Source organism: Populus euphratica, unplaced genomic scaffold (genome assembly GCF_000495115.2).
Source record: "Populus euphratica unplaced genomic scaffold, PopEup_1.0 scaffold1.1, whole genome shotgun sequence".
NCBI classification, from domain to species: Eukaryota; Viridiplantae; Streptophyta; class Magnoliopsida; order Malpighiales; family Salicaceae; genus Populus; species Populus euphratica.
Window position 1 is genome coordinate 4,735,388 of NW_011499845.1, and position 11,022 is coordinate 4,746,409.

At 36.9% G+C, this 11,022-nt stretch overlaps 2 protein-coding genes across 4 annotated transcripts; both read right to left on the reverse strand.

The window, feature by feature from the left end:
* Nucleotides 1-1,606: 1,606 nt before the first annotated feature.
* LOC105123147 (uncharacterized) lies at nucleotides 1,607-2,313 on the reverse strand. Of its 2 annotated transcripts, none has more exons than XM_011022665.1 (2): nucleotides 2,256-2,313; nucleotides 1,607-2,180 (listed from the first exon to the last, which is right to left on the reverse strand). In XM_011022665.1, the coding sequence occupies exon 2, from the start codon at nucleotides 2,160-2,162 to the stop codon at nucleotides 1,695-1,697; it is 468 nt and encodes a 155-aa protein (XP_011020967.1). In that variant the 5' UTR covers nucleotides 2,163-2,180; nucleotides 2,256-2,313; the 3' UTR covers nucleotides 1,607-1,694. The 2 variants fall into 2 exon arrangements, with proteins under 2 accessions (XP_011020967.1, XP_011020959.1); XM_011022657.1 differs by having other exon boundaries at nucleotides 1,607-2,147; nucleotides 2,223-2,313.
* A 507-nt stretch (nucleotides 2,314-2,820) lies between these two features.
* Nucleotides 2,821-8,552, reverse strand: LOC105123161 (proline-rich receptor-like protein kinase PERK9). 2 transcript variants are annotated; one of them, XM_011022681.1, is made up of 9 exons: nucleotides 6,975-8,552; nucleotides 6,720-6,929; nucleotides 5,866-6,276; nucleotides 5,692-5,778; nucleotides 5,173-5,243; nucleotides 4,987-5,063; nucleotides 4,606-4,753; nucleotides 3,388-3,549; nucleotides 2,821-3,277 (listed from the first exon to the last, which is right to left on the reverse strand). In XM_011022681.1, exons 1-9 carry the CDS (start codon nucleotides 7,789-7,791, stop codon nucleotides 3,107-3,109), a joined length of 2,154 nt encoding a protein of 717 aa, XP_011020983.1. In that variant the 5' UTR covers nucleotides 7,792-8,552; the 3' UTR covers nucleotides 2,821-3,106. The 2 variants fall into 2 exon arrangements, with proteins under 2 accessions (XP_011020983.1, XP_011020976.1); XM_011022674.1 differs by having other exon boundaries at nucleotides 6,720-8,552.
* Nucleotides 8,553-11,022: the final 2,470 nt, after the last annotated feature.

Genomic DNA, 11,022 nt, shown 5'->3' on the forward strand with positions numbered 1-11,022 from the left:
ATAGTTGTTTCAAATGGGATTCAGGTCTCTCCTCCTCCTTCCATCTTGTTCACAGGAATCCCATGACCAGACCTTAGAAAAAATTACATTTACACACACAAGAAATTACAAGAAAAATCAAATGGAAAAAAATAAAGAAATAAATAAAATAAAAGGTCATAGGATCATCTCAAACCATCAATGATGCTAACGACACATTAATGGATATTGCAGTTCCCAATGTCTATGTCCATGTATTAATAAGACTATTCCCATCATGCTCTATGGAACTTTGATGCCATGAAAATCAGCAGCGGATTTAGCCATGATGTTTGCAAGCTCGTCAAACCTCAAAACACCATCTCCATTGGTGTCAGCTCTCTCATCATATCTGATATAGCTCACGATATTTCAAAGGTTGTCCCCTTTTAGCCATCGATCCTGCAAGCTCAGCAGCAGCAATGAATCCATTGCCATCCCTATCAAATGATCGAAATACCTCCAAAAACTGCTCCTGGTTGATCAAGACTTCTTCATTCATATCAGGCAATATAGCATTAACCAACTCATCAAATTCAACGTGACCATTGCCATTAGCACCCATGTTAGATAACAAAGCATGAAGCTGATAACCTGTAGGTTTGAGGCCAAGAGAACGTAGAAGAGCAGCGAGCTCTAGCTGCGTAAGGCTGCCATAGGAAATTCGGAATCCATATCGAAGCGCATGAAGACTTCCTTGAACTGATCAGTCTGAAGGGTTGCCATCATGGCTGGAAATGGAGGAGGTGAAAGAAAAGGAAAGGAATTTTTTTTTTTTTTTTTTGTGTATCTGTATTTTGGCTGGCCAAGGATGCGGGGCTTAATTTTTCTTTTTTTTCTTGTGTGTGTTGTCTTGAAGACTTGGAATACTGGAATGGTTCAAATCAAAACCGCTTTTATATCATTGCCGTGTTATGTGGGGATAAAAAGAGCAAAGGTATTTAAGTATTGAAGTTTCTGAAAATGTGTTTGTGCACATGAGGGCACGTGGATTGGAGGTATATCCTTGGAGAACTAGCCTGCTTGTTAAAATGTTCATTCTAGCACTTGCCAACTATATTTGTTCTCCATGTTGTCATTTAAGATTGAAGATGAAAGAAAAATGACAACGAATATGTATATGCTTGCTTAAAATTCAACAGAAAGAAAGATTTAATCTTAGTGTGCAGAAACTAGATTAAATATATCCTTATTGTTTTATTGAATGGACTGTCCTGGGTAGCAAGGGTTGAAAGTTATTTCTCCCGTTGAATGTTCATATTTCTGAGAGATTCAGAGCATTTTGTGGTCAGTAGTTGACAAGCAAAAACTACTCAGGAAATCAAGCCAGTTCTTAGAACCAACCATTAATCAAACCCCATCTGAAATGATTCTCATTCCAACACACCCCCACGACATTAATTGTGGAGAATTATTGCATGTCCAATGCAGCTTGGAACCTTCTTAGAAAATCACCACATTTATCCTTTATGATTAAGGGTACTGAAATTGTATTTTTCCGATATCGGCATTCTAGTCTCATTGTTTTTTTTTTTGTTGAAATAGTCTCATTGTTCATGTAAGAGCAAAATAGCCTAATGATGAGTAAAGAATGGCTTGGATGCAGATTTCTAATCAAGTGGAACTACTACGGATATATACAATAAATTGGAAATGGAACTTACTTTTTTGCTTTATTAATATGAATGCGTGAAAGATGTACTGATTGTTTCAACCACTTCAAACTGTGCAAAACTTAAATCAAATTCCTGCACAGCTACTATGCATGCTGGAGAGGTTCCTGATACAACCCTACCCCAAAAGCTTCCGAAAGCAAACTCCCCCTTCTGAGAAAACCCTTCCAAGACTTCCTCAACTTCCTCGATGCAGCTCTCACAATCATGCCCTCCACGGAAGTCATCTACTGGGATTTCTATAGACCCTTCTAGAAATTTATCAAAACTGTCCTGGAACCCACCCCTGACCGATTCTAATATCTTCTCTTTCTTTCTGTGCCAAAGCTTCTTCTTAGCATATGCTCTGGTCTTCTGAATGACTTTGCGGGGAAGTTTGAGCAAGACGAATATGATCGATTGTAGTATCAAGCATTGGCAGCAACAAGATATGACTACACAATCTGCGGCCAGCATGTTCAAATCTTCCATGGATGTCAAAGAAGGAAGGGGATGATGTTGATAATGAAGAATGGTTGATGAAGGCATGATGTTCAAATCTTCCATGGATGTCAAAGATGGAAGAAGGAAGGGGATGATGCTGATAATGAAGAATGGTTGATGAAGGCATGTCTTGATAGGGAATACGTTCCTTGTCCTTATTTGAGGGTAATCAGAAAGGGTAAAGCAAACAGAATGATATGTGGCAAAGCTAAAAAAAGGGAGGCAATTAGTCATGAATTAAAAGATTACATACTGCATTTCCTGAAATGCAGCCATAGCTTTTAGTTTGGGTCATTGCACACAATAGAATATTGGACGTAAAGGGAAACATAGGGCGTCCAGATGATGTTGCTTGAAACCTACTTTTCTTGGGAACTAGTTGGTTGCTTGTATGACCTCAAGCCTTGCCTTGAGTGTTTTGAAGTGTCTTCAAGATTCCCTCCCCTACTCAAGAATTGAAATTATAAAAAATTAGTTAACTGTCTCTGCGATGGCTTTCTTCACAAGCTCTTCCCTCGACTTATCCGAACTTGGTTCCATTCACTTTACATGGTTCGTAAGTCTAACATTATCTATCTGTCGGAATTTTGTTTTGGTCCTTTATCTTGGATGGTTGTTTGTATGAAGTATGTAACATTTCCTTTTACGCTCAGAAATTATGGGTGTGCCTTTATTCTTCTAAAACAATTACCTAAACACTCTAAAAACACTTAGTTTTACTGTTCACCACTCTGATATATTTTTTTAACCCAGCTATGATGCGGGAAAACCAATTTAACCCGGCTACCAGTATTAAGGGCTTGAAATCCAATCCCTGCGGCAGAGAGTTAATTTCGGAGACCATCCTGTACATCTTGAGCTATCTCGAAATTCATGAGTCCTGCTGCTGTTTGTCGAAGAATTCATCTCTAACACTATTTACCATGTGCTCTTTAAGTATCCAGGCTAAAAAAATCTGTACTGTAATTTTGACTACCAAATGCCATCCTTCGAAATAGTCTGATTTCTTCAGATTGTTGTGCAGGGTTAAATAACTCACTTTCTCCTACTCTCATTCCATTGGTTAGATCAGCAGTTGCCAAGGTATGGAAAGCTCTAACAACCTGAGAAGCATATGCAGGCTTAAAGAAATGCATCCCACCATCTCCAAATCTGAACATTTAATGATGAAAGCAAGATTTTTCATCTAGTTCTGCGATCAAATTGCAATTACCTGTCCCATCCGTGGCCTCTTTGTAGCTGAATGCCGCACACAGACTGCAGCAGCCTCAATCATCTGGAACATTTCACTTTCATTGTAATTCTTTTCAAGCCGTGGATCTGCCAAGCTTTCAAATTCCTCATTTTCTAGTGCATGATTTAGCAAAGGTCGAGCCTGAAAGAAAAGGTACGCTTTGGGTGAGAAGATTTCGAGCACAAAATTGTGGAGGATCAAATACTAGATCAACATATAGATCTGTTTCTTTGAACACGTGCATTTTTTTCTTCTCTTTTTCTTTTTATAGATACAAAAGGAGATTACATTATTGAAAAGAGAACAAAAGAAAAATACAAAAAGCAGGATTATGTATTCTCCACCAAAATAAACAGAGAAGATGAAAAGACATCAAGACAGTTTTTAAAGACATACCATTGTTTCAACTCTGTGCATTTGTTTTATCAGTTACCCATTTTTTATCATTCATGCACTGAGGAATTTCATGATTATGTACTGAGTTTAATTCAAGGTCCGGAAAAAGTCCTAGATCTGGGATGGCTTTCAATTTTCGATGTACTGAGTTATTTTCATCAGTTAAAAATCTATACATGATTAGAGGCCACAATCCACAGAACCCCTTCCCCCCACCGTGCATATACAAATACTAAGGAACAGCATCCACTCATCAAGCAAATCTTCCTAATAACCCACCTAATTCTAAAATAAGCATATCTGTTCCTTAAATTAAACCACTACGGGTATATATAAGAAGTTTAAAACAAACTCTCTTCGAAACAGATCTAGCAGCCCTGTTTCTACTACTCTTGTAACTAATGTTCAAAAAATGTGACAGTTTCAGCAACATCTACTGGCATCAAAGCAAAGCAGTCAGAAACCATAAAAACTTTTTACTCCAACTAAGCCATGTCGACATGTCACATATAAGTAGCAACTTCAGGAAAAATGATCTGATTGAGCTTATCATTTATGCATGCTGAAATAAAAGGCACATCTATAGTATAGATCTGCTCAGCAGAAAAAGAAAGCTGAGCACGAGGTCACTACAGAGAGTAATTGATCTGTCAATAAAATTATCATTCAAGCCCTTAATACTTGTAACTAGGTTATTGGATGTATCTATAATGCATGCTTCAATGAACAATCAACAATTCATGAAAACTGAATGAGACTTTCTTTCATCAGCTGAACAGTCAGGGTGCACAAACAATTTACCCATTCAACAAGACTCTCCTCTCCCACGGGCTGCGATGCATCCACAGGCTTCCGTCCAGTGATTAGCTCCAGAAGCACAACTCCATAAGAGAACACATCAGATTTATCTGTTAATTTGCCGCTTGATGCATATTCAGGGGCCATGTATCTGAGCAATCAATTAAACATTAGATGCAATGCACATAGACATGGCTGATATATGTTCATTCCACTGGAAAAGAAAATAACACACAGCTGTACTTCAGAAACAGTACTCCCATCAACTCCCGACTGACTGAAGCATTAAAAGATTAAAAGAGAGAGAGAGAGAGAGAGAGTAGGGGTGCCTCTAGGTAGCCCTGTAGCGGCAGGTATTTAAGCAAATAATGGATGAGTTATTACCCAAAGGTTCCCATAACACGCGTTGTTACATGAGTGTTTGTATCTAGAGCTAATTTGGCAAGCCCAAAGTCTGAAACCTGCAAAGTAAAATCTAGAAGCATTTAAACAACAATCTACTTGAAACTAACCATCAATAAATGGTAAAGGGAAAACTTGGAATAATCAGAAGCTAAAAACCATGCATACCTTAGCTTCGAAGTTGATATCTAAAAGAATGTTTGACGACTTAATATCCCTGTGAATAATCCGAGGGTGGCCTAAACATATAACAGTAAATCAAATGAATAATACCTACTACACCATTTGCAGTCGATTAAGTGTTTTCATTCAATATTTTAGTGTGAGAAACCAGTGAATCTATCAATGATCACATGGACGAGTTCTTATCAGCATGTTGTTAACTCTAGGAACATCAGTAGTACTAAAACTGGTATGCTCATACTAATCTTGATTAAGATGAAATTCTGCTTATGCTTTTGGGATGAGAATATTGTAAAATCCTTCAGTTATTAGATCTTTGTTTTTTATGAGTGAATGTTGGATCATAACATTTGAAAATGAAGAGCAGGTACCAGTGGATAGCTTAAGAAAACAGTTGCCATGTGTAGAAAAAGAATAAAAAACAGGTAAATAATGTCTTGAACTCATTTTGGAAGTGAGAGTGAACATTATCCAGCTACTAAAATGCAGACTTGAAAAACTTACAATCTTCATGGAGATAAGCTAACCCCCGAGCTGCACCAGCAGCAATCTTAACACGTGTTGCCCAGTCCAGAGCTGGCCTACCCACCTCTACAGAAAGAAAGACCAACATGCATGACTGATGAACCATTTTGATGAACTGACATGCCAAATCTCAGTTATAAGACATAGCTTTACCATGAAGATGGAAATGTAGGGTATTGTTAGGGACATAATCATATACGAGCAATCTTCGGGTCTCAGATATGCAGTAGCCCACAAGTGAAACCAAATGGCGATGGTGTATACGACTAATAATCTCGACTTCAGCTTTAAATTCTCGCTCACCTTGCCCTCCACCAATTTTTAGCTGTTTCACTGCCACGTCTCTCCCATCTGGAAGGTAACCTTTGTATACAGAACCAAATCCACCTTCTCCCAAAAGATTTTGGGATGAAAACCCATTTGTCGCCTTGACTAGCTCTTCAAACGCAAACAAAGGCCTTGAATTACCTAATCCACTTGATTCAGGTGGCAAAGAAAAACAATCACTGCTAGAACCACTTGCTATTAGGGGAGCTGTAGACCGAGTCTTTGTGAAAGTTGAACCTGAGGAGACAAATTTAAGCCTTAGAGTTCTTGTCAACAATATCATTCAAAGTGCTTAACAACAATCTCATTAAGTGCAAGTCTGCTAGGAATAGATTACCGTCTTGACAGGTAAGCTGACAATAAATTAACCAATTATTTGTATTCTTTTAAATTTTAAGATCAAAATGACCATATGATTTACACATAACCCTTTGTATTTGTTAAACTATTAACCAGAAGATATGCTCTAGAAAAATTTGATTGCAAATCAGACGCGGTACAAATTGCAAAGGTTATATCAAATTATGAGAAAAAACACCAAAGAAAGTTTTGGACGTGACAGAGAAAAAACCTCTTGGCAGAGTTACCAATAGCAGTACTTATTGAATATGAGTGATAATGTTGCAAAAAGTCATAACATGTTAAAGAAGAAATGGCGAAATGCTGTTTGAAATATATACCTGATCTTGGAGAAGAGCCCAAAGAAGATGGCGTAACATAAACACCATTCAGTCCAGAAATCTCTTTTCGCTGCTTCCTTATGCACCAGAGAGCCAATCCAACGAGGATGAGCATTATAATTCCTATTGCTGCACTAATAGCCACTATACCTCCAATACCAATGCCCCCATTACCTGTGGAGTTTGAACTCTCGGGTGAATTAGGGGCAGTATTGTTCGTGGGTGATGGCGGGGAAACGAGTGAGGGTGGAGGTGGAGACAATCTTATTGTTGGTGGTGACAATGCTGGTGGAGTAGAATATGATGGGACAGGTGGTGGTAGAGGAGCAGTTGCAGTTGGAGGAGTAAGCATAGGAGGTGGGGGCACATTACTGGGAAGAGGGGCTATTGATGCTGGTGGAGGTGGTGAATTCTCAGGTGGAGTCGATGCTGGCGGTGGAGGTGATCTTCGAGGAGGTGAGACAGATGCTGGTGATGGGGGAGGATTGGTAGGCAGTTGTGATGGGGTCGGAGGAGGCGGTGGTGGTGAATTTTGAGGTGGCCTTGATGAGGGTGGTGGTGGAGGTGAACTCTGAGGTGGCGGTGAGGGTGGTGGTGGTGGTGGTGGTAAACTTTGAGATGGTGGAGGAGAATCCTGAGGTGGTGGAGTTGATGACGGTGGTCGAGGGGAACTTGTAGGTGGATTCAACAGTGGTGGAGTTGATGACGGTGGTGGAGGTGAAATTGAAGGTGGATTAGATGAGGGTGGGGGTGGGGGTGAGCTCACCAGTGGTGGAGGAGAATTGGAGTTGGGAACACTACCGGATAAAGGTGGAGAATGCGATGTCGAGGGTGGAGGGGATAGTGGTGTGGCAGGAGGAGGATTAGAAAGAGAGGGACGTGGCGGGGGTGGAGTTGAAGGGTTTCTTGGGGTTGGTGGAGTGGCATTGGGCTGTGAAGATGGTGAAGTAGGAGGAGGAGGGGAGGAGGCTGGCGGCGATGAGCTAGTAGTGGATGGCGAGCGTGGTGTACTGTTTGAAGGTGATGAAACAGCCAGGGGAGGTGAATTTGGGGATGGAGATACAGTTGCCATTACTTCAGATCCAAATCAAGTGATTTTGATTTACAAGTCATGCAATAATTAACATCACAAAATTTTAAACCTCCATTAATTTTTCACTATGTCTTCTCAATTCAAGTACAGAAGGATTTTTTTAACAAAACTCACAGATCAATTTCAAGAACTTCCAAAATTTACAAACTTTGAAACCAAGAGAGATTCAAATCACCGAACTTAACCAACTAAAGCCTGAAAAGTCACCAAACATTCACAGCAACCACTTTGGAGCCAGAACCTGATCGCCTGGGCTATCTAGCTAAACCCAGAATTCCAGTCTCTTTCCAGCTAAAACCCAGATCATATATATCACAAACCAAACCAAACCAAAGCCACATCACTAGAGCAAACTTTTAAGCAACGCCCATGTTACTAGATTTAGAGTAAAATAAAAAAGATTCAGACTTTGATCAGCAAACTGATTCCAACAACATCAATAAGATCCTCTACATTCAATGATAAAATGCAGCAACACTTGCCCCGTCCTGTTTTTCTACAAACAAGAAACCGCGTGCCAAAAGTCCGAAAAAACTCAAAAAGATACAATTCCTCAACTTCTTCGGGTCATTTGCGTTGCAGCAAAACTCTCTAGCACTCTTAATCTCTGTCTTCCCTACATAGGAAGTTCAAATGAGGAACAAGAAGCAGTGTTGATAGAGACCCTCAAAGCAGAAGAATACTGGGGCAGTTTTCTTAGCATGAATAGTAAACGTTAAGATATTTTTCAAGTCTTTGTAACGTAAGCGGTTGCGGTGCTTGTTATGGGGGCGCGTGTATACACGCTTCGAATTTTGACATTGATATTTAAAAAGAAAATATTAAGTTCTTTAAACTAACATGAAAAATATTTTCTTCAGATAATTTAAAAAAAAATAGTTTTAACTTCTTATTATCGAGGAAATCAAAGCATTATCGTCTCCGTCATGATAATATTATTATTAAGGGTCTGTTGATGCAAAGCACTGTCTTTGTGGTAACGTCCAGTCCAAGATACACTGTATGAACATGTGACTTTTTTAAAAAAATATAAAGATGTCTATCTTTAAATTCATCTGCAATTAGATTTTGTTTTATTCATCTTGAGTAAATGATCTATGTTTTGGCTTGTACATTTATAAATGTTGTTCTCCATTATTTCTAAAAACCCTAATAAAACTGAATTCTGAGTGATAACATACGGAATGCAGTGGAGGGAGAAGAGGAGCAAAAAGAATTGTTCAAGGTGAAGTGAAAGGTCTTCTTTCATTGCTAAATGTTGCTCTCCATGAACCATGGACTTCTCGGGTCTTCGTGTATCATAAAGTTATTCCTTTCTTGATGTTAAAACGACAGGTTTTATAGATGGAAGAGGATGTAATGATTTCGCCCTCGAGCCTTGTTTGATCCTGTAAACTAATCCTCAGATATGTAATCTATTGTTTATTTGGATTTTTCTTTTTGAGTATTGTTGTGTAATGTGGCAGTAATTGGTTTTTTTAATTTAAAAAAAATTATTTTTAACAAGAAAGATATAAAAATATTTAAAAAATTTAAAATAAAAAATATATTTTAGAAATATTTTTAAAACACATAAACAAACATACTCTCACTAATTATTAAAATATTTGCTGTCTTCAAATCAGCATGTGATGCCAAGCGTTGTTTCATTTTAATTTTCTCTAATTAAAGGAACAAATCAACACTGATTCATCTTGTATATTCTTTAATAACTTAGAAATACCCTCTGATGAGTTCGAGGAGATGCTCGGAGTATAATACCATTTAAGATGTCATAGCATCTGCAATTACTTATTTTACCATCCATTCTCATTTCTCTACGAGGTAAACTTACGTTTTTACTCTACATTCGAATCTTGTGTGCTCTATTTTAATTTTGTAACATGAAGCTAGATGCAATGGCTGTTTCATGTGTGAAAACAACTTCAAATATGTGACAGCTGTGAATTGCTATAATAATGATTTATTTATTTTTCATCCTTATACTTTTTTTATTCAACTACATCTTTATAGACACAGATTTATTGAGCAAATGAAATATTACAAGAGAAATAATCGAAGTAAAAAAATATAGAGAAAAGGGGTGGTTGCTTCCAACATGGACAAAAAATTTACTTTGTTTCCTGTACTTTTTAAATTATAGCATACAACCCTTTAATATTTTAAAATTTTAATTTTAACCTAGTTATTTTTTTCTTTTATGGTTTGAGAGGTAAGAGAGAAAGCAATCAGTTTTTAATGGTAATGAGAGAGTCTATTGATACCAACTTCAACTATAAAAAATAATAATATTTGTGTATATAAAAAAGACTTATATGCTTTATAGACTAAAAAAATAGTTTACAAATAAATTTTTTTAAAAAATATTTTTTCTAATAAAATGATAGTATTTTTTTAATATTTGCAACCTCATATAATATTTTTTTATTATATTCTATCTATATTATATATATTGTTATTATTATTGTTTAGTTAAATAACAAATTGTTTACTATTAATGAAGTCATTAAATATAACGGGATTAATTTATCACTATTAAAGAATAAATATCTTAATCCATATCTTTATTTTATTTTTTAATTTAATTCTTAACAGTCATTAATAATAATTTATTTATTTATTTATTTATACAAATAATCCTTAAATTATTTAATTAAATAAATGCATCACTATACCTAGGGCTGGGTTTTTTATATAAAAAAAGGGCATTGAAAAAGCTTGTATGTTGAACTTTTTTTTTATTGCTGAAAAACAGGACTCAATATGCAGCGGGCGGGTGAAATAGCCAGGAGACACTATTGGCAGCTTTATCCACTTCAAGCTGGAGGTAAAGGAAGTATCGTACAAAACAGTGAGCGGAAACTGGAAGGCAGAGAGAAATTACAATAAAGAAGAGGAAATATGCTTGGTGAGCTAACATCAATATGGAAGATAGTGCCAGACCAAAAGGACAAAAAATCTTGAGAGGTGGTGGCGGGCCCTTTTTGTCCAATCATCGACATATTCATGCCATCCCGTGAAACTTCAAGGTTTCATCTTTCCCCTTTTTTATATATATTTGTTTAGACTGTTTATGTTTTTTTCTTGAAAAATTAATATTTTTATATATGTTGGTATAAAAATAATTTTTAAAAAAATAAAAAAATATTTTTATATATTTTAAAATAAAAGATCATTTGAACAGTAACTGTAGATACAAGCTCTTGATGT